General features: G+C 34.9%; 1 protein-coding gene across 5 annotated transcripts in view; it reads right to left on the bottom strand.

The window, feature by feature from the left end:
- The window catches only part of LOC117174319 (ESF1 homolog), a 247,024-nt gene that overhangs the window by 160,958 nt on the left and 62,733 nt on the right, over nucleotides 1–23,333 (bottom strand). For all 5 annotated transcript variants that reach the window (XM_033363327.1, XM_033363328.1, XM_033363330.1 and 2 more), the window contains one exon: nucleotides 8,277–8,455. In XM_033363327.1, the coding sequence (XP_033219218.1) occupies nucleotides 8,277–8,455 (179 nt within the window). The remainder of the gene's footprint in view (nucleotides 1–8,276; nucleotides 8,456–23,333) is intronic.

Below are 23,333 nucleotides of genomic sequence, written 5' to 3'. Positions count from 1 at the left end.
CGCGCAACTCAGTCATTTACAGCGTCTCCTACTATATTCACACGGATATAGCCCTGTCATAGTATTGGACCGCATCTCGTTTCAGATCTGGGATCACTGGTCATAACACCTTTACGCCACATGATAAGTTTTCAAGTATTTATTGGTTTAAAGTGTTATTTTAAATAAATAAATCCTTTAATTTGATTGTAATTTGAAATATAATAATTATTAGTTCAATTTTAAACAAAGATTTTAAACGGGAGACTTGACTGAGATTTTCCAGGGAAGAGTTTACCAAGTGTCAACAAGCTTATTACGTGTGTTTTCTAACTATAAGAAAATTGATTATTTTAATGCGCGTGCAAAAATTTTGCTAAATTGATTAATAAGAATTGTGGCTTAAAAGTGCAAAGTTCATTATTTAAAGAATATGATTATCATCAACCTGAGTTACACAATTTTAATAAATGCTATTCATGAATATTAGGTGTAAATTAATTTTCAATAAAAAAACGCTCATTTGAAATAAAATAGTTCAATTTAATTTTCTACCAAAAAATATAAAATTTGTTAAAATCCTATTATCAAAAATTAATTACAGTTTCAGGTACAGAACTCATCCCTTGGATCTTTCTATTATCTTATACTGATATTTTGTAACATTAATTAAAAATGTATATCATAGAAAAGATAGGCTTTTGTTTTATTCTTTTTCATAAAAAGATAAATAGGCGCGCGCAAGACTGCTAGTCAAAGACAATATGACACAAAACGTGACATTTATCAACCGATAATAATATATCTAAATCTTTCACATACATATCAATACTTAAACCCCAAACTCATTTAGGATCAAACTAAAATCCAACGCGAATTCCAATTTCCGAACTCCTTTAATCGCTGTTTCGCAAAATACCGCAAACAATAATTAACAAAGCATACCATCCAAAGAATCATCAATCATCCAAGAATCATGTTTTAAATGACGGCTTTATTCAGTTTTAATTTATTTACCGCCTGCATGTATGTCCCCTGTCTGTTTTGGCATATTTTCGTCGTTGTCCAAAAACATCATAAAACTTTTTTTTGTTTTCATTAATTAAGATGCAGTTTCTCACTAAAAAAGCCTCTCCAATTTTTTAGGCTTTTGTATATTTTTATTTTTATTGATGACATACATCATCATTATTTTTAAATTGACTCTTAACTATTAACATGACGTTTGCCTCCAAAATTGAAAAATTCTTGTTTTTTACAAGAAAATAAGCACATGTATTTGTATTTCCTCTATTGTTTTTTTTTTTTTAATTTGTAATAAAATGTAATAAGAACCACTGTTATTTATGTATTATTTATTTAGATTCTGTAAAAAGGCATGCAGTGATAGCCGAAATGTTAGAATATTAATAAACGAAGGTTCTAGTCATTTCGTCTCTTATTCCTTTAAATTTAATGAAGACCGTAAGATCTGCAAAAATGCTTACTCATATTTACATTGACGGTCGAAGAAAGGATTGATTTGATTCTTATCAAATCTGCTTATTAATCAACAAGGTCAGTAACGTTCTGGAAAGCATCTAGGAAAAATATGTTCATACCACGAGGAAACACGTCGGAAATTGAATCAACACCCATAGAAGATTGATTATTCTTAAGGGACAACGTACGTTCTTAAATAAATTTAGGAACAATGCCTACGTTCCAGCACACATAAAAAATTGTATGAAAAAGTTAATTTGTATCATTTAAATCATAATTTAATTTCAAAGTTTAAAAAAGTAAAGTAGATTTTCAAAGTGCTTAAAAATTGAAATCGAAAACACAGTAAAATAGATTAATAAATTAGGTAATTTTTCGAATTATTTGAAACATGTTATACAAGGATTCATGAATGATGGATCGATTAACAGGTTTTTTGGTTCGCAAGAATTAAGTTGAATGCAAAACAGGTGGTTAGCTCGGAAAAATCTTTACAGTGCCCTCCCACTTATTGCGCTGCCACTTATCGCGACTGCTCCTACTCGCTTCGATCACACTACCGAATTTTCAAAAAATGTTGACATTCAATGTGACTTATTCCATAAATAAGTTTCAATTTATGAATTGCCATCTATTCTCGATAAATAAAAATGTGGAAATACTTACATGTCTATACAGTCCAGAGACTTCAAATTTTTTATTTTTTTCTGAATAAAACTTGTAATAAGCCATAAAGATTTTAGCTTCAGTATGTAAATTTAACATAATAACCTCTTGATGTTTTCTGATACTTTTTTCTTCAACAGTCAAATTTTGACATTAACATTTTTGAATAGATTACATTTTCCAAAGCAATTAGATATGAGGTTACAGCGTAAGGGGAGAAAGATTGTTGGTGGGGTGGGGAAACTCACTTAACGCGATTCCCAGTCCCACACTTTTGCGATATGTATAGCATGAAAATCAGAAACTTAGTATCAGAAAAACAGTTACTCAATTAACATCAAACCATAATCGAAATAATAACATCTATGATATTTTGTATCCGATGGGAGAAAAACAGAATAATAAATGAACAAATGGCATCTAAATTAAAAACACATAATATTACTGTAGCTAGGATTTGCAGGACACTTTAAATAAAATTAAAGTCCCTTCAACATATTCTAGTTTTATTGGACATTATTTCAAGGTTTAAAAACATTCAATTAGTTCTAGCATTAGACTGCATTGGAAAAAACTAATACAAAATGAAAATCTAACTAAAGTAACGAAAAATAAATTTTTAGTCGCTACTACAACTGTTTTCAATAACATGGTTTTCTCTTTTAATAATAAATATTATAAACAATTGAATGGTTTTCCTATTGATTGACCATTATTTCCTATACTTTCAAATTTGGTTTCAGAAGATGTGGAAACAAGAATTTTGAAAATATTAATTTTAAACCTATTTTACATAAAAGGTTGTGGATGACAATTTAGCTATTGTTCCTACTGGAAAAATTGGCGATTTCATAAATACTTTTAGCAGTATTGAAAACACGCTACAGTTTTGCATTTGAACTTGAACAAAATAATTAAATAAATTACCTTCATTTACACATGATACAAACAACTGAAGGTAAGTTAATTCCCAATTGGTTTAAAAAATCTTCAAGGTCTGGTAGATATCTTAATTTTAACTTCCATCATTTGTATTGTCAGAAGGACGGCCTAATAAGAGGTTTAATCTATGGATGCATTAAATTGAGTGATATTAAATTCAGGAAAGAGAATTTGGATCAAATTAAAATCACATTAGTTTAAAATAATTATCCACTTCCTTTAATAAATCATATTATTCGAGTATGAATTCATAAAATCTACAATGTTTCGAGTAAGAAAAATAAGTGAATTGACACGTTCATAAAAGAGATTGTAGAGTTGGAAATTTCAATACATTTCGATTAACCTACAGACAGAAATGATTAATGTCAACAAAATATATTAAAGTAATATAAAATAAAAAACAACAAGTTAAATTCCAGTTACGTTAGCGCGCTTTCCTCATTTGAGATTCCTTTAAATGACGCATTTATTCTGCATTAATGAATTTACCGCCTTAATGTATGTCTCTTGTCTACTTTGGCATATGTTCGTCGTTGTCCCAAAACATTATAAAGATTTTTTTCATCAATTAAGATGAAATTTCTCATTAAAAAAGCTTCTTTAATTTTTTTAGTCTTTTGTATGATACGATTTTTTATATTTTTATTTTTATTGATGACACACATCAGTGATTTTTTTTTAAATCGACTATTATTTATTGACATGATTTTTGACTTCAAAATTGATTATTCTTGTTTTTTACAAAAAAATAAGCACATGTTTTTTATTTCTTTTGTTTTATAAAAAAATTTTGCTGTAATAAAATGTAAGAAACAATTAGATTTTATGTTTTCACGATGATTCATTTTCATAAAAAGAGATATTTCGGAATTTACTCGTGTAAAAAACTACTAATTGTTTGCCAACGTTTCGTGAACATTGCAGTTCACATCTTCAACGCTGACCTGAAACTGAGGTATCAGGTCATGATGTTCTTAGGTATACTTTCTACGATGCCTGTGATTGGCTAGAGCGCCCTACCGAGGGGACTGGTCGAACTTGATTGGCCTATCAAGTCTTTTTTAAAAAATCCAGGAGAACCGAAAGCCAAATCGGATTGGTATTATACCCATTGTCTCTATTGATGTTATCAGGGTGTTTTAAGATTTCGATTGCTTCTCTATGTTTTCTAAGAAATTTGTTGTGTTTTTGCAATGACTGTTCTTTCAACAAATAAAATGTTATGTCCTGTTTCGATACGATGTTCAGCTAGTGCTGATTGCGTGAAATGTTTTAATCCGACTTTACTTTCATATTCCTTTATACGTTGGCTCGCCGCTCTCCCGGCTTCTCCAATATAGACTTTACCACAAGAACAAGGGATTTTATATACTCCTGGATCACTGAAGGGTGCCTTTTTATCTCTAGGGTTATTTAGTAGTTGTTCTATTTTCGCAGGTGGTTAAAATATGGTTTGGATGTTGTGTTTGTTGAGAATTCTTCCTATCTGTTCTGTGACACGTTGGATGTAGGGTAGGGTGGTGGTCATTCCTCTCTCTCTTTCTTTCGTAGGTTGTGTTGACTTGCTTTTTGAGTGTGTTTTCTTATTGCTTTATCAATTTGATTGTTTGTGTAATCGTTCTGTATTAGGATTTTTTTAATGTTTTGTAATTCCTTTTGTAAGTTATCTTTATCTGTTATCGAGACTGCTCTGTATAGAAGGGAGTTGATGACCGATTGTTTTTGAGATGGGTAACGGTGAGAGGAGGCATGTGGGTATCTGTTGATGATGGTGAGTGGAGGCATGTTGATATCTGTTTGTATGCGTGGGTTTTCTGTAAACTTCACTATGATGTCTTGGGGTTGAATGTGAATCTGTTGTATCTTTTTAATAAAGTCAAATGAGTTTTGGACGTGAGTAATGGAGTTTCCTGTAAAAGGATTTAGTTTTGCAGGGAGGAAGCGTACTAGGTTGTATGTTGGTGAGTTCATTGCGCTGACGATCGGTCTGAGTGAAATGTTCTCTTTGTGGATTTTTGGGAGCCCGTAATGTCTTGCAGAGGTGGGATTAGTAGGTATTAAGTTAGATTCAGTTTGGCTGTTAAGTTTAGAGTCTTTGAGAAAAGTTTTATTTTTGCTGACCATTGTTTTTTTGTGGTCCTTTTTATGTTTTTTGTATGTATCATCAGTTAGAAGGTCCATGATTTTGTTGTTATAGTCTTCTTTATTCATTATTACTGTTGTGTTGCCTTTGTCTGCGGGTAATATTATAATATCTTTATTTTGATTATGTTCTTTAATTGTGGGTTTTTCCTGCTTTGTTAAGTTTGAGGAGGGAACTTGAGCTTGGCGTAAGATGGTGGCCGTCTTATGTCGTATGTCATTCGCTTTTTCGGATGGAAGGGTATATATGGTGAATTCTAAATTGCTGATTATTTATTCTTTTGGAATTTTCAATGAAGCTACAGCAAAATTATGTCCTTTAGATAAGGCTGAAATCATTTCATTGTTGAAAGGGTGGTCAGAGATGTTTTGTACTGTATTTGCTAGTTGAGTTTGCTTTACTGGAAGTAATTTGTCAAATTTTGTTTTTTGTTTTTGGGTGGAAAGCTCTTCAATCCGTTGGGATTGGCCAAACGATATTTGGTCCAATGTGGACCAAATGTCAAATCTGAGGGTATTTGATAGAAAAAGGTGAAGTTTTAATAGTTTTTTAGAGGTAGTGTGCAAAAGAAATTTGGTATGCTGTATTCTTTCTTGCACGAGAAGCAAACTTGTATTATGCAGAATCGATTTGGATTTAGATGTTCCCAAATTATTTTTCAGTTGTAAGAATTTTGGGACGATTTTGTTGTCCCGGCACCGTTTCAAAACAGCTAAGAATGTTAGTAGCTTACCTTGAGAAGTCCTGAGCTTACTATAGATGTTGGTTTTAGTAAGAATTCTCTCCCCGTAGAGTTCCTTGATAATAGATTTTATGCTTTCACGATGATTCATTTTGATAAAAAGAGATGTTTTGGGTTTCACTTGTGTAAAAAACTACGAATTGTTTGCCGACGTTTCGTGAACATTGCAGTTCACATTTTCAGGGCTGACCTGAAACTGAGGTACCAGGTCATGTTGTTCTTAGGTATACTCTCTACGATGCCTGTGATTGGCTAGAGCGCCCCACCGTAGAAACTGGCCAAACTTGATTGGCCAATCAAGTTTGAACAGTCCCCACCCAAAAAAGTAAGTCAACACAACCTACAAAAGAAAGAGAGAAAAATGACCACCACCCCACCCTGCATTGAAGGTCTCCCAGAACAAATAGGAAGAATTCTCAACAAACACAACATACAAACCATATTTAAACCACCTGCGAAAATAGGACAACTACTTAATAACTCTAAAGATAAAAAGGCACCTTTCAGTGATCCTGGAGTATAGAAAATCCCTTGTTCTTGTGGCAAAGTCTATATTGGAGAAACCGGGAGAGCGATGAGCCAACGTATGAAGGAACATGAAAGTAAAGTCGGGATAAAACATTTCACGCAATCAGCACTAGCTGAACATCATATCGAAACAGGACATAACATTTTATTCGATGAAACAACAGACATTGTAAAAACACACAACAAATTTCCAAGAAAACATAGAATAGCAATCGAAATCTTAAAACACCCTAATAAAATCAATACGGACAATGGATATAATACCAATCCGATTTGGCTTTCCGTTCTCCCAGATTTTTGAAAAAAGATTTGATTGGCCAATCAAGTCAGACCAGTCCCCACGGTGGGGCGCTCTGGCCAATCACAGGCATCGTAGAAAGTATACCTAAGAACATCATGACCTAATACCTAAGAAACAGTTGCTCTTTAAATATTATGGATTTATACTCTTTGAAAAAGGCACGTAGTGATAGCCGAAACGTCAGAATATTAATAAACGATCTTTCTAGTAATTTCTTTTTTATTACTTTTAAGGACATGTGATAATTAGTCAATTATCGATTTTACCAGTTTTATGTTCTCCCGGATTTTTTTAGAATAATAAATATTTTGTCTTAAATTTTTTTAAATGATAGCGAGCATGCTAACGGACGTCCCTGCATTTTTCCTTTTCCCTCCCTTTACAGCGTTTTTGTAGGGCCTCTCGATATGTCCAGTTAAGGCCTCCTAAAGTTAAATTAGTGTGAAGTTGTTCAGATTCAATGCCCCATAAAGTTACAAGACGAATAAAATATCAAAACAGTAACTACTCATTTTTTTATAAAGCGTTCAAAATTATATAAGGCAAAGCTGAAACATCACCGGATGTCAAAACTTACTTTTTTAGGGTAGGATAAGTAATGAAGTGCACATTCCGCTCAAACAACTGTAATACATAGTCGCTAGACGAAACAGTTCCTCAAAAGTGTGAACAGGCACCAAGCGCTTTTTTTAGTCACACAAACGCAATTCGAATGTGCACGCGAGAATTACAGTTCACTCACGAACGAGGTCGATTTCGTATTGTAATCCTGAGATTTTCTATGATTTTTATAGGTGTTAAGTATTTTTTAAAGGCGATAAAGATCTATAATTTTTTGTAAACCACTTAAGATCAATAAATTTTTAAGAACCTTGCCTGTCCGACTCGAAGGACCAGAGGTACAGAACGAGGTAGACGTAGTCAAAGGGTAAATAATAGATATTTTGTGAATTTTATTTTATTCATAAGAATCTATTTGTATTTACCTTTTCCAACAACTAAAAATTTATTTAAAAATATAATAAGATGTTAAATTCCAGTAAAGGATACTATCTGTATTTTAGATTGTAGGCCAAAAAAATGGGATTTTCTCCCTCTGTGCGGCATCAAGAGTTTTACGCCAATTGGGCGCTACTAGAGTTCCATATAGATGCAGAACAGCACTTGCCACAATGGCCCTGTCTGTGAAGAATTCTACATATACAGGAACAATCATTCGTCGAAAGCAACTCCTATCGTTCACTCGATCCTTCAAGTTAACCTACCGCGTTACTGATTCAGACGTATAAGTTATGAACAAAAAAGTACTCAAAATCTCCAACATCATAGGAGCCGTTCATGAATCTCGTGAAGCATTTTTCGTTTGTTTATATCGTTGTATCCTTTCTCACTTAAGGAAAATTCTATTCTCATCTTTATTTAAACAAAGGAAAAATGCGTAACGAGATTTATGGACGGCCCCACATCAATATAGCAAATGTATTCATTACCGTTACTGAGTGAATGAGTCCTCCACTTGGTGCAAAAGAATGAAGAGACGTCATAATATCAACAGCTCGAATATTATCCCAGTCCATATTACACGCTGCCAATCGATAAGTGCTTATATTAGTATCTGCCGCTTCCTTGTCAAATTCACCCCAATTGTGATTAATGTCCTCGCCACTGTCTTTAATAATATATTAATATAATAAAAAATATTGACATGTGTTATAACGTGGTAGATTTAAATATATTGCGTCACATATGATTTACCACTAGTGCCATTCGGCTTTGGTTTCAGTTTGCAGAATCAAATTGGAAATTATTGATACACAGACAGGGAGCTGCACCACGAAGCTTCAGAGAATTTAAGGCAATTTAACACATTAATATTTATAAGAAATATAATTTCTAAATTATCGACTACGCTCTAGTCTGTACGGCGGGATCAATGCAACGATCTCGTAAAGAGACCTATACTAGACACCAACAGGTGTGTTAGACTGCCGAGTGAACTATTGCTGCCTTCTATTGCGCATTTGATGAACCATATAAGCTCTTAAGCTTCAAATGAGTCTACTGTGCATAATTTCTATGTTCACCGACTAATACATACCATTATTTGCGGGAAATTCTCTGGCGTGCTTTATGGACGCGCTGATTGTACGGCAGGTCTGGTTGCAGGTGAAAACTTGCCGATTCTGGTCAGACCGCAGGCTGGTCTCGACACTATCTTTGGGTACATTCAAGATGAAATCGCGTCGTGGTTTCTTATTTTCGTAAGCTGAACTTTGTTATAATGTAAAGTATAAAATGAAACTGAAATTTGCGAGAAAATGTTTCTGGTAAAGTTTTTTTGTTTCTGGTAAGCTAGATTGATGGAAGTACCATTATAATTAAAGATATTAATTTTTATATCAAGCAGCGTCTTACCAGCAAACTAGCCTCGCCTCTCTTATGTGGTAATCTCGCTAATGTTCCTTTGATTTTACGTGCAGGACCCTATTGCGATTAAACTAATTTCCGAGTAAAATATTTAAATTCAATAGTTGTATGCGACAAGCCCGCAATTATTGATATTTTCGGACATCATAAAATAAGGCGTGGTTACTGTGTATATTGTCACATAAAATGGGCGTCAGAACCAAAATTTTGCAGGTAAAATAGGTTTATCTTGATAACTGGTTTGTCGGCCGTAAATCATTTCTCTTTCTCACCTGAGATAGATGTCAAAACCTTAAATTCCTCTGATTTCTGATACATTTTTCATAAACTTATGTTTTACTTTAATTAGTAAAGCTTCGACTCATAACTAATTTACTTGTTGGCCCCCTTTCCTAAACCAAGCCTATTTTATTTGGTTAATAACCAGCTACCTGGCATGGCATATGTAGCAGTTTGCTGCTCTTGAATATCTACTAAAAATAAAATAAGGGGTGAAATAGATATTGAGACATCAAACGATAAAAATATTCTAAAATGGAACCCTCGTAGATCACAGTTAAGTATGTTTCGACAAGTATTTTTCGACAGTTTTAGAGTTTAAAATGTGAACATCGATTTACAAGAAAACCGCATTTAAAGTTGATGATTGTCATAAGGGCACGTCTTTTATTGGGTTGGGAAAAAAGTGATTTAGGGTTTTTTCATGTTTTTCAAAGCGAATTTATTCATATAAATTTCAAACACTAATCATTGATGTATGTTGTGTTTTGATCGATGAGTTTTTGCAATTTTTCTGGTAAAATCATAATTCCGTCACTGTAGAACTTATGAGATTTCTGGGCGAAAAACTGAACCAAGTAATTTTCACAAGCCTCTTGTAGAGCCAAGTTTACACCATTTAGATAGTTATGCAGAGACAAAAACAAATGATAGTCGGACGGGGCAAGGTCCAGGCCTAGGGTGAAGCCTATTTGTCTAGTTTTTAGGTAGATATTGCAAAATAGTGTAAATTTCAATGTTTTCTTAAATTTTCAGTAACTTCCGAAATAGTCAACGTTTTTTAATGTTCTTGGGCTCATTTTGAAGCTTTTTTTTCACCTTATCACAACAGCTTACGAGTATAAATCGTAAAAAATTTCTTTTCGAATTGCAAGAACTTGAAGTTGCAATAAAAAAGTTGGATAAATTTGAAAACATCTTATCTGTAGGCAAATCAGAATAAAAGTTAAATAAATATATATTTTGAGGAAATTACATAGAAGATTCATGATTATATGTTTCATATATTTTACAAAAATATTTTTGTTACTAAAAATAATATTTCAATTTTTCCAACTTTTTTGTTACAAATTAAAGTTCTTGCAATTCGAAAAAACATTTTTACGATTAATACTCGTAAGCTGTTGTGATAAGGTGAAAAAAGCTTCAAAATGAGCCCAAGAACATTGAAAGACGTTGACCATGTCGGAAGTTATTGAAAATTTAAGAAAACATTTATATTTACACTAATTTTGCAATATCTACTTAAAAACTAGACAAATTGGCTTCACCCTGGGCTTATTTTAAACAGAAATTCGGAAATAATCAACCTTTTAAGGAGACATTTTTTTAGCTCCGGTATCATTAAAACGATAAATACAACAAAAAAACGATTTTTCTAAGTGAACCCAGACTTTTGGCCGGTAGTGTATGTGATCAAGCGCTGTCGTGATAGTCAAAGAAAAAAACCCATCGATCAAAACGGCACTTACATCATTGATTAGAGTTCGAAATTTATATGAATAAATTCGCTTTGAATAAAACATGAAAAAAAAGGAAATTACTTTTCCCCCAACTCAGTATTTGTTTTTTTTGCAATGTTCAGGGAAACTAGGGCATAGAAACAGATACAGTATTTGCGTATAAAGAACAATATAACATTAAACAAATCAACTGACCCGATCAGTAGGTTTTGACGTGAGAACGAAAGAAACTTCGTTCGCGATAAATTAACACAAAGGTTGAAAAATACAGTAAACTTCCAACTATGTCCCCCGCCGTCAAACGTATACGCTCACGAAAGTTCATTGGCTGTCTCTGCCTTGTATCGATACACCTACTGTAGGCATATTTTCCAACTGCGCATGTGGGAAAAAGCGCGGGTCTATTTTGAATCAACAAAGATATACTATCAATAATAATGCTTTTCGGCACATTCGCAGTTGAAGCAGTCGCGGTCCATTAGCATGCGATTGATTAGCATGACTAATTGTTCATTTACTTGAAAAAGTACAATTTTTCAACTAAAAATTGATATAATAGAATCAAAAACCGACTTAAATATTTCGCGGCATATTGAGTACTGCAGCATGACCTCACGGTCATGTACGAATGGGTGCAGGTGTCAGGAAGGTTAGCACAGTTGTTGAAAACTGTTCATATACGTATGATATCTTTGATATAGGAATGCAGACACCTTTTTTTGAATAAAATAATCTAAAATTACAAGTAAGTTATAAAGGTCTCAATTTTTAAATGTACCATGCTACGATAGGTGGAAATGTCAGCCACCAGGAAGGTTGAAAGACTTTTGGTACCTACATGGCTCTACACTGCAACTGCACGCGAATTCAAGTGTAGAATTATTTTCTCAGCCATGACCCATTCTGTTGTCGATTAAAGATCTGTCAGTGTCTCGAAATAAAATATCCCAAATTTGAGGTTAGTGTGTCAGATTGGGTACTCTCACCTCAAATTTCCGACAGTTCATTGTATTGTAGGACAGTGAAAGGTCATCAATCGACAAAGGAATGGAATATAACTGAGAAAATACATTCTACACTTAAAAAATTTTACTATTATGACATTTAAGAGTTACTTTTACGTTACTCAGTTCAAACTTCCCGCTCGTCGGACCTCTTTTTGAATTTGTCAGCCTCTCTCGTGAGCGTGGCCGTATTGCCCGCATAGGGACCGTGGTGGGAGGTGAAGGAACTGCACACGGAGAAAAAAGGGCGTATAGGGACAGGGGAACTAGGCGTGCGGGGACATAAGTGGAAGTTCACTGTATTTAAATTAACAAATTCAACACTTCCCCTTGAGACAAACTCTGGATAAACAATTTCCACTTTAGATGGTCCCAGTAAACGAAGACATTGCTCATGCTTAGGCCCGGTTAAAGCCTTGGTTAGAACGTCAGCTGCCATGTTTTCACATGCCATTTACTCCAAGACCACTTGACCCGGTGCTACCATTTCTCGAACTAAATAATGACGTATGTCAATGTGTTTTGATCGTGTATTTCAAACCGGATAGGTTCCCAATTTTTATGCACTACAATTATGAACAAACTATTTTGTTGAATTGACAGCTGTCACCCCCAGTTCCATGAGATAATGTTGAAAATGAACAGCCTCCTTGGTTGCTTCGCTCATGGCCATGTACTCTGCCTCTGTTGTTGACAGAGAGACAGCACATTGCTTTCTTGAATCCCAGGATATTACTGCTTTGTGAATCACAAATGTATATCCGGTGAACGAACGCCAGCCGTCTACGGATCCTCCCCCATCTGCTTCTACGAAGCCCATCAAAGTACTCTCCTCATGTCCGTAGAGAATTTCATATTCTTCAGAGCCCATCAAATATCTAAGTACTCTTTTCGCCACTAGCAAGTAAAGTAGGAATCCAATTAATTCACGATAAGGAGGTTTTTCGCTATCTAAATCCAAACATTCGCCACCCTTGAAAAGCTCCAGGCTGACTTCCATATGAGGTGTGAGAGAGTTGCACTCTTGCATACCAAATCTTTGAAGAATGTTCTTGATGTACTTCTTCTGATTGATGAGGATTCGCTCTTGGTAAAATCCATCCCCAAATAACGTTGGAGTTCGCCGATCTCCTTGATTTCAAAAAGACCAGCTATTTTATGTCCAAAATCCGAGATCCTTTTTACAGACTTGTACATCCGTTTTTGTCGGTTTTGCTCCTAAAGCTCGTCATGCTCCGTACAATCGTTTGTAACAGGCTCGGCCAGGTTACTGCATACCATAAAGAACTTTCTTCATGTGTGTATAAATTTCCAGTTCTTACTTACCTTCTAGGATAAAAGGAGAAGGAGTGAATGACGTGCACGTTCCGGTTGCGTCAGAACTAATTGCTTTAAGGAACCATTATCGTAGCTTCTGGAGCCTAAAACTCTCAAATAATAATAATAATAATAATAATAATAATAATAATAATCACCTCAAAGTCTCGGAGCCTCGATGGCTCAGTTGGTGAGACACTCGGACTTCACCTCAGAGGTCCGGGGTTCGATCCCTGAGCCGGTAACTCTGGAAATTTTTCAATGTACCTTTACCGAGGTTCTGGTGGTTCGGAACCCACCTTAAGCTGTCAATCCCCCTATTGTGTACTTGACTGCAACCCAGTCCGTCAATGATTGGGTAAAACCAGACTTTGTCCAATATGTCTGGCAAGACTGCTCTCATCAGATCACTTGATTGCATTATAAAAATGCGTCCGTGACTGATGATATATACCGGGACAGCCCCGTGCAAAAATGATAAAATAAAAATCCATCTCTAACCAAAAATGCCTTCGAAATGTTGGGCAGTATAAGCCTGTGACATTTCAATTTTAATCAGCTCCAACGCTCGTGGCCGCTCGTAATTGTATACCTACAACATCATCGCAGGAGGTTTCAACCATCGTGTTAAATTATTTGAATTAACTTATAACATTCTAATCTAATCAGTCACTTGACTTAGTCCGTGACTATGATGTATAACCGGGTTTACCTAAGTAAAGTTTAATAAAAACAAATAATAATCTCTATTACGAATCTCGATTACGAATGTGCGAAGTTTGAAACGAAAATGGAAAAGGGATAAAATTTAAGAACGAAATTTGCAGCAAAGTATACTAATATACAGAAAGTCGCACTAAGAGATCATTTCGCTAAGGTGAAGGACATTAGGAGTAATCTAAACATCACAGAAGACCGAGCAATGGAGATTAAACAACAGCTTGATTTGGCGTTGAAAACGACGGAAATGAACTTACGGGAGAGGAATCCGCATCATATGGTCAAGCAGGGGCAATTGATGTTCTTCAACCTATTGATAATCAAACCCCACCACATCATCCAGAGGTGGATGGCCTTCTGCAACCAGAGGCAGAATTAAAGGTTCAGCAACCAAAAAAGCGACGAAAATGGACACGCTATATAAACAGAGATGTTATGCGCAGCTGTGGCAACCGTTAGAACGTTGGGCCGCAGAACTAGGTCTGCAAATGCAGTTTTTTTACCAGCAAGGGATCGAGATCCACCATGAAAGATCAGGTTAGATATGAATGTCAGCAAAGTAAAGTGCAAATTGGGTCGATTAACTCGATATAAGAAAGGAAATAAAATCAAGAAGCTGATAAAACATGTTACAGAAATCATTTAGCTCCTCTCCATCTACCTCCCTCGTTCTTCTAATCCCCTCATATCTCTTCCGTGTATCTGACCTCTGAAATGAATCCTTAAAAAATTTCCTCCAATCGTCGCTCCATATCTTCTCACTTATCCATACTCTACGTTTCCTAAACCTATTAATTAACTTCCACACGTCCCCTTCTGTCTTAACACTTCTCAACTCCTCTTCCAGATCTTTTTCCTTTTCATGCTCTTTCTTCTTACATATCACCCTAAACTGCTTCCTCATTTCTGAGCACTCCTCCTTTTTCGTGATTCCTTCCGCTTCCTGTACATCTTTATCACTTTTCTCTTCATCATTTTACTTTCTCTTTTGGATCCTCCCATATCTCGTCCACCGACTCCCGCTCAAAGTTTATGTTGCTTAACTACTCCTGATATTTCTCTATCGTCTCTCTCGTCCATGATACCCTCTCCCCTAGTGAACCTTGTTCCCCGCCCTGCCTTTCGCCAGCCTCTCCCAGTCCTCCATCCAGTATCTTAGAATCTTCCCCTTTTTATTTATTATCTTATCCTTCGATTTTCTTTCGAAACCCTCCCCTTCCCAGTACAGACACCCTTTCCCTCCAATTCTCGCATTGAAGTTTCCCCCCAGTACTACTATACCCCCCCCTCCCCGGCCTAGTAAGTTTTCCACCCTTTCTTTAATCCTTTCCATCCCATCCTTATCGGTCACAGTCACAACATTATTTATTAGCCCTTCTATCTTTACAGCCCGTATATAATATATAGTTTCCGGTTTAGAAGGTCCAAGAAATAAAAAACACGAGTTTTAATTTGAAAAAACTTGGCAACGTTTCAGACAAAATATAGTCCCTTATCAAGCCTGTTAAAAAACACAAAACTTAATTGTAGAACACAAATTTTCAAAAATTTAAGATATAAATAAAACAATATATAAAGATAAAGAGTGAAAAAATTTTAATTATCAGCGTGGTATAAAGTGAGAAGGTAAAATTTCAAACATAAAATAATAAAAGTAAATGGTTATACCTGAATAAAGTTTGGTGAGAATACGTATAAGAGTGACGTAAAATGTAGAAAATTTTGTAGGTTATCTTTAGTGAGCTGGAGAGGGCACAACATATTAACAAAAGTAGATCATCCTCTATTTTGTGAGATAAATGACGTTATATCGATTTTTATGATTTTTTTTGCAAGTATGAACAACAATAAAACATCTGTGCAATAGAGAAAAGAAATTTTTTAAAATTTAGTTGTATTGTATATGAAAAAAGTTGTTATGCGTGTAGGATACGTTGATTCGAAAAAATAGAAGTGAGGTAAACTGAAGCTAGTGTTTCTAAAGTCGACTAAAATGTGTTAGTCAATGATGTGTTCTAAAAAGCGCTAAGAATTGAAGTTGGTTGAGAATATGAAAATAAAATAAAAGAGACTTTATGAGCATGCAGATTGGGGATTAGTAGATAATTTACGTTTAAGAATTTAAAAAATTTTTTTAATTGGTAAATTTTTATGAAAATTAAATTATTATAAAAATTACATAATGAGCTGTAGAAGTTAGATAATTTAGAATTCTCAAATCTTAAATTAACAGATTTCGTTTCTTTTTTGATAAAAAATGATTCAATCGTTAAACGTTTTTTTTTAAATTTTTTTCTTTAAACAGAATTTTAAGATTGGTAAAATCAAAATCATGTCCAGTCTCAATTCTGTGTCCTTCTAGAGTAGTCAAATTATCTAAATTAAAATTTCGACGTGTATGTTCCTTAAGTCTAAGATGTAGAGGTCTGCCTGTGTGTCCAACATAACAACCTTCACAGTTTGAACAATTAAATTTGTAGACCACATTTCTTTTTCGAAAAATGTCTAAACCATCTTTCGGAGAAGTAAACAATTTTGAATTGGATTTGATTGGTCTGAATATGGCTCTAATGTCATTTTGTCGTAAAATAGAAGCAATTTTGCCAGTTATACCAGAGATATATGGAACTACTGTGAAACCTTTAGAAATGTGAGATTCATGTTTACCATGTTGATTGTAAATGTTGTTGATCCTAATTTTTATTAATCTGTTAATGATATTTAGGGGGTAGCCATTATCAATTAAAGTTTTACGTACTAGTTGAATATTTTGTGGTCTGAAATTGTATGAGGATAGTTTAATCGCTCTATCTATGAGTGCAAAAATCATTACTTTCTTTTGTGACCAAGGATGTTGGGATAAAAAATGTAAATATCTACCAGACCATGTCAATTTTTTGATAACAGTTAGTAAGGAGCTTTTCATTACTTGTTTTAGTGATTGAAAGATCTAAAAAATTAAGAGTGTAATTCTGTTCAGTTTCATAAATGAATTTAAGGTTTGAGTCGAAAGAGTTAAAGTTGTCTAAAACTTGAACTAATTTAGAATCTGGAATAATCATAAAAATGTCATCTACGTATCTTCTATAAAAAGGTATTTTAAAATTCAAGTTTGACAAACAATCAGTTTCAAGAGCATTCATGAAGATGTCCGCTACCACAGGTGGGAGCGGAGATCGCATTGCTACCTCTTCCATTTGTTTAAAATTTTTATTGTTAAATTTAAAGTATGTAGATCTTAAACATAACTCGATAGCATTTAAGAATTCATCTGTTGGTATGATGGTGTAAGGGGCAATTTCGTCCCATTTGTTTTTGATGCATTGTACAGCGAGATTGATAGGGATAGATGGAAATAAATTTACCACATCAAGAGAAAGAAGAAAGTGTTGATTAGGAACTTTTAAGGATTTTATGTCATTTACAAATTGCCAACTGTCTTTAACACGAAAATCTGATTTTTCTGTGATAACTTTCAAAATGTTAGAAAGAAATTTAGCTAATTTGGAGGTGGGGCTTTTTATAGTGGAGACATTCTGAGAGGGTTTCCGGATTTGTGAATTTTTGGTAATCCATATGCTCTGGGAATCACAGCAGCATTTGCTTTAAGTCCTTTAGCCACTTGTGAAGAGATATATGCTTTACGATCCCATCTGTTAATTAAAATATTGTTAGATTTTTCCGAGGTAGCGGTATATTCGAAATTAACTTCTTTGAGTTTGGAATGGTCTGATAAAAGTAACATCATTTTTCAATGTATTCTGATTTTTGCATTGCAACTGTGGTATTTCCTTTGTCAGCTTTGAGAAAAATTAAATCTGGGTTTTCTTTAATAGATTTAATAGCTGGGTTGAAATCTAGATTCTTTTTAAATTTTTGTTTGTTTAAGAAACGAGAATTTAAGAAGTTGAGAACAGTTTGAGAGCAATGTATTCTTAACTTATTCTGTTTATCTAAAGGTAAGTTCCATATTCCAAATTCAATAGAAACTATGATATCATGTGAAGGAAAATGTTTCCTGTTAAAAGAATTGTATACAAAACCTGGACTCAAAGAGACAATTTGGATTACTTCTTTAGGTATGTAATTATTAGTTTAGTTTTTAAACCTGGAGTCTCACAATTTACTTTTTGTCCAGAAATTTTTATCAATTTAAGATGGAAGAATTTGTTAGTTAAGTGAGTTTTATGTTTAAAGAAAAGTTTGTTATATTTGACATTTTCAAAAATTAAGAAATCACTGAAAATTTTAAAAGGTAAAAGTCTAATAATATTATCATGTAGGAATTTGAGTTGCTGATTAATATCGAATATTTCACATTGAATATCCCTTATTTCGGTATTTAAAATATTGATTTTGACTTATTTAGAAAGTTTAGTTATATTGATTCTATTGAAAGGATCATAGAATCTAAGATTATTGAAAATACTATGAGTTTCTAGGTGTGGAGGGATAATACCACATTTTCTACATCTGATGAGAAACATTCTCTGGTTTTTTAAAATCGCTAATCTGGATAATAATCAAGACAAATTTTTTAGTAATAAAAATATATGAAGTCCAAAGTGGAATCTTATCCACTGGAAGAATCCTCCATCTTGTTGCAGAGAGAATCCGTTTTGGTATAAATCCATGGTTGGTAAAATATATAGTGTCCGGTTTAGAAGGTCCAAGAAGTAAAAAACACGACAATTCTTGGTCACAAAAGAAAGTAATGATTTTTGCACTCATAGATAGAGCGATTAAACTATCCTCATACAATTTCAGACCACAAAATATACAACTAGTACGTAAAACTTTAATTGATAATGGCTACCCCCTAAATATCATTAACAGATTAATAAAAATTAGGATCAACAACATTTACAATCAACAGGGTAAACATGAATCTCACATTTCTAAAGGTTTTACAGTAGTTCCATATACCCTTGGTATAACTGACAAAATTGCTTCTATTTTACGACAAAATGACATTAGAGTTATTTTCAGACTAATCAAATCCAATTCAAAATTGTTTACTTCTCCGAAAGATAGTTTAGACATTTTTCAAAAAAGAAATGTGGTCTACAAATTTAATTGTTTAAACTGTGAAGGTTGTTATGTTGGACATACAGGGAGACCTCTACATCTTAGAATTAAGGAACATACAAACCGAAATTTTAATTTATATAATATGACTGCTCTAGAAAGACACAGAATTGAGACTGGACATGATTTTGATTTTACCAATCCTAAAATTCCAGCTCAAGAAAAAAAATTTTAAAAACGCTTAACGATTGAATCATTTTTTATCAAAAAAAGAAACGAAATCTGTTAATTTAAGATTTGAAAATTCTAGATTATCTAACTTCTACAGCTCATTATGTAATTTTTAAAATAATTTAATTTTCATAAAAATTTACCAATTAAAAAAATTTTTTATATTCTTAAACGTAAATTATCTACTAATCCTCAATCGACATACTCATTTCTTGGACCTTATAAACTGGAAACTATATATTATATCAACCAAAGGTCGAAACTGAAGAAACAATGGATTTACAGCTCTCATTTGCAAGCCTCCTTCTCCTCGTCCCAAACCCACCTTTTCTCATCTATTTTTATTTTCCGACACCCTACCTTCACCGCTTTCCCTTCACTTCTCTCTTTCCTAGCCCTGTCATTTAGCATTCTCTGCAAAGCCCTTTTCTTCCTCGTCAAATCTTAATCGATGAAAACCTTCTTGTCACTTATCATATTTTTGTTACGCATTACCCCGCATTTTTTCTCAGCTCTCTAATTACACCAACGCCACTTCATTGTCCTTTCTCCCCTTCATCCTAACTTTCCCTACGTTGCCTTTAACCCACGCTATTCTATGTAGCAGCGCTTCCACCCCCACACTACGCTCTCCCACTTTCTCTTCTATCATAATCTCCACCCTCTCCCAAATATCTTGATCCTCGCCCTCCCCCCTGTCAACTACTTCCATTCCCGACCTATCCTCCACCTTTTCCAGCCTTTTTTCCGCTCTTTTCTTTCACACCCTAATATCTTCTTCCATCCCCTTTATTTTCTCCTCTTTTTCCTTCCTTACCGAGGCCAACTCCCTCTGCAATCCTACTTTCCCCCTCATCTCTTTTACTTCCTTTTACTATCTCTCTTCTCTTACCCTCAGATCCTCCCTCACACTTTCCATCTGCTCCATAGCTCCCCTTACTCTCTCCCTCAACCCTCTGATCTCGCCTATCAGCACCCCGAGAGCCTCCTTCTCCGCCTGCCCCTCCATTTTTAGGGGGAGGGGTGTGACCTACGTGTTCGTACGATTTTTTTTAAAGGGACTCTTTAGCGTGCTCTTCTCCAGACTCTCTTTGCTTTCCCTTTTCCTCTTCAAGCGATCCTCCTTGTCGCTAGCACTGGACGCTCTCTCCCTTGCCTTATCGCTTCCTTCACTCCGATTCTCCCCCACCCCTGACGCGCCACTGGACACCGGGCCACGCACAGCTGGCCGTCAAGTCTTTCTGGAAATTTCCTCCCTGTCTAATTCACTACCAGCACTGCCAGTACTCTCGCTGCTCACCTCCCGCTCTTCCATCGGTAACTGTAACCTACCCATATACCCAAGTACGCACTGCAGCCAACAGATGTCTTTTAATGGTGCTGTCGGTTACCGCCCTAAAATTAAGGTTTATTTGCCCTATTTTACCCCTCATATCCCTTGCAGACACCCTTTTGTCACCATTAACATCCCCGAGCACTGCCAAATCTCGCCCCACAACGACAATGTAAATTAATTTTTATTTTCCCAATTTATCCCTCACAATCGTACTCACCTCCTAGACTTCCACCCTCACACTCGAATCACACCTTCCACACAAACTCCGTAAGAACTTCTCACCGCCTGCCTCACCCCAACACGTTAGATCAAAATGAAGTGGATAGTGAGGCATCTAATATTTGTCTAAGAAAGGGTGTTCTGTATCCAGAGACTGAAGGATTCGTCATTGCAATACAGGACAAGGTTGTCAGCACCAGGAATTATCGCAAACCCGTGTTACATCAAGACGTGGTTGACCGGTGCCGATTATGTGGAGATACCAACGAATCCATCGAGCACATTATTGATGGCTGTCGCGTAATGGCTCAGAGAGAATATACACATAGATATAATGATGTAGCGGGCATTATGCATCAACAACTTGCCCTAAACCTAGGACTCTTAAAAGAATGGATGCCCTTCTATAGCAGCATTCCAATGCCCATTTTAGAAAGCGAATATTACATCTCATATTGAGATGTTACTATCCAAACGGATCATTACATCCGACCTGACATCGTGATGCGAGAGAAGAAAGGTGGAAGAGTCTACATCATCGACATTGCTTGTCCGCTTAACCGAAATTTGCAGTCAACCTATACAACCAAGATCCAAAAGTATAGCGAGTTAAGGCATGAAGTAAAAACCATATGGAGGAATGTGAATCATGAATCTTGTCATCCCATTGTGATTTCGACTACAGGCAATGTGCACGCATGCACTGAACATCTTGAACATTTAGTAGTCAGTAGGGTAATGGCAGCAGCTCAGAAGGCGGTTTTATTAAATACCTATCGCATTGTAAGAAACTTTCTTGATCTATTTCTATTTCTATTTCTTGAAAAAAAGGTTCTTCTCTTTCTTTGCTCCATTGGGAATCGAACCACAAAACTTCTGATTTCCGGTCAGGTGCTTTTCCAATTAAGCTATTAGAGGGATCAGAATAAGAACTCTTAATTCAAGAAAATAACGCTAATTTTTAGCTAGGTGTTAATGGTAAAAGTAATTATTTAAAATTTTTTTAATTTATCTGCTATATCATCAGAGATTGTACCTTACCGACAGTAGATCAACCCTCCAAACCATTAAGGCAGAAAATCTACACAATATCGATCAAGTTAAGAATCTTCAATAACAGAAAATTCTTAATGTCTAATCAGACTAGATGGAAAATAATTTTTAAAATTAAAATTATTTCTTGACAAAAAGATCTTACCGTTTCTTCACTACATTGGGAATCAAACCACAAAACTTCTGATGTATTTTAAGGCGCCGAATACGAATCTGAGACTATTTTCTCTCTAGCATATTGGGGGTTTCTCCTAGACGCGGAAAATTCCCTATGAAAACAGCTTTTTCGTGTATGAAGTTGCCCTTGTTTTTGAAATCTTCTGTAAACAGGTCAGAGGTAAATTTTGCTATGAACGTAATTCTCGTGGGTATGACGTCATCCTTGTTACATTGAATATCAAACATATAATGTAGCCAGGTCTTAGTAGAAGTGAATCAAATCTGAGTTATTCTTCATTAGCTTTAGTTGCTCCAGCAGAATTTAAGGAGAGGGGACTAAGCCTACTTCAAAATTTTGTCTTGTCGACCGCCACACTGAAACCTCATTTGACATGAGTTTTTCAACATTAACTAGGTTCCCATACTAGAACTATAATTTTATTATATTGTTTTTTCTGGCCTTACGCACATGTTTATCACTGTAAGATCTATGGAGTGGGTTTCTTCTTCTCTTTGTTCCTTTTCTCTTACAATCTCTTTTTAACATCCAGCAGAAGTCTGCCATCATATGCTCATCCCATCGTCCTTGATACCAACGCTCCTCTTCTTGATCTACTGATGGAATCGCCTTCCCTGCTACTCACTGAATTCTCCATAGTTTCTTGGAAAGTAATCAACATGTGCACGAAGAAAATGCAATTTGAGATTCATCAAACAACCTAGTTTCCTGAAGTTTTCAACCATAACAGACACGATCTCCCTATATTTTTCACTTCTGTTATTACCCAGAAAGTGTTGTACAACTTTCTTGAAACTGACCCATGCCGTCTTTTCAACATCATTCATTACATCCATAAATTTGTCACCCTTCATGATGGTGCGAATTTGTGGACAATCAAATATACCTTCTTTCAGTTGTCAGAAATAGCTGGAAATTTATAACCTAAATTAGCAAAGCATTGACCGCCTTTGTCTAGTGCTTTAAAAAATTGTTTCATCAATCCAAGCTTTATATGAAGGGGCGGCAGAAGGATTTTTGCAGGATCGACAAGTGCTTCGTTTATCACATTGTGTGGGTCTGGAAACAAAACCGATCCTCCTGATTGTTGCCCAAGAATAAGAGATAGAAACTTGAGATCCCCACAAATCTGCCATTTATGCTATTCATACTTTATTTTCTTCAGAACTACTTCAATATTAACATATTCTTCTTTCAATACTGCTGAGTGCGCTACTAGTATCGGTGCACATTTATGCGTATTATAAAGCAACACTGCCTGTATACTACGTTTTGATAAATCTATAAACAGC

This window comes from Belonocnema kinseyi, chromosome 6 (assembly GCF_010883055.1).
Source record: "Belonocnema kinseyi isolate 2016_QV_RU_SX_M_011 chromosome 6, B_treatae_v1, whole genome shotgun sequence".
NCBI lineage: Eukaryota > Metazoa > Arthropoda > Insecta > Hymenoptera > Cynipidae > Belonocnema > Belonocnema kinseyi.
The sequence above is the reverse complement of the archived record's forward strand: the minus strand, read 5'-3'. Positions and strand labels throughout refer to the sequence as shown.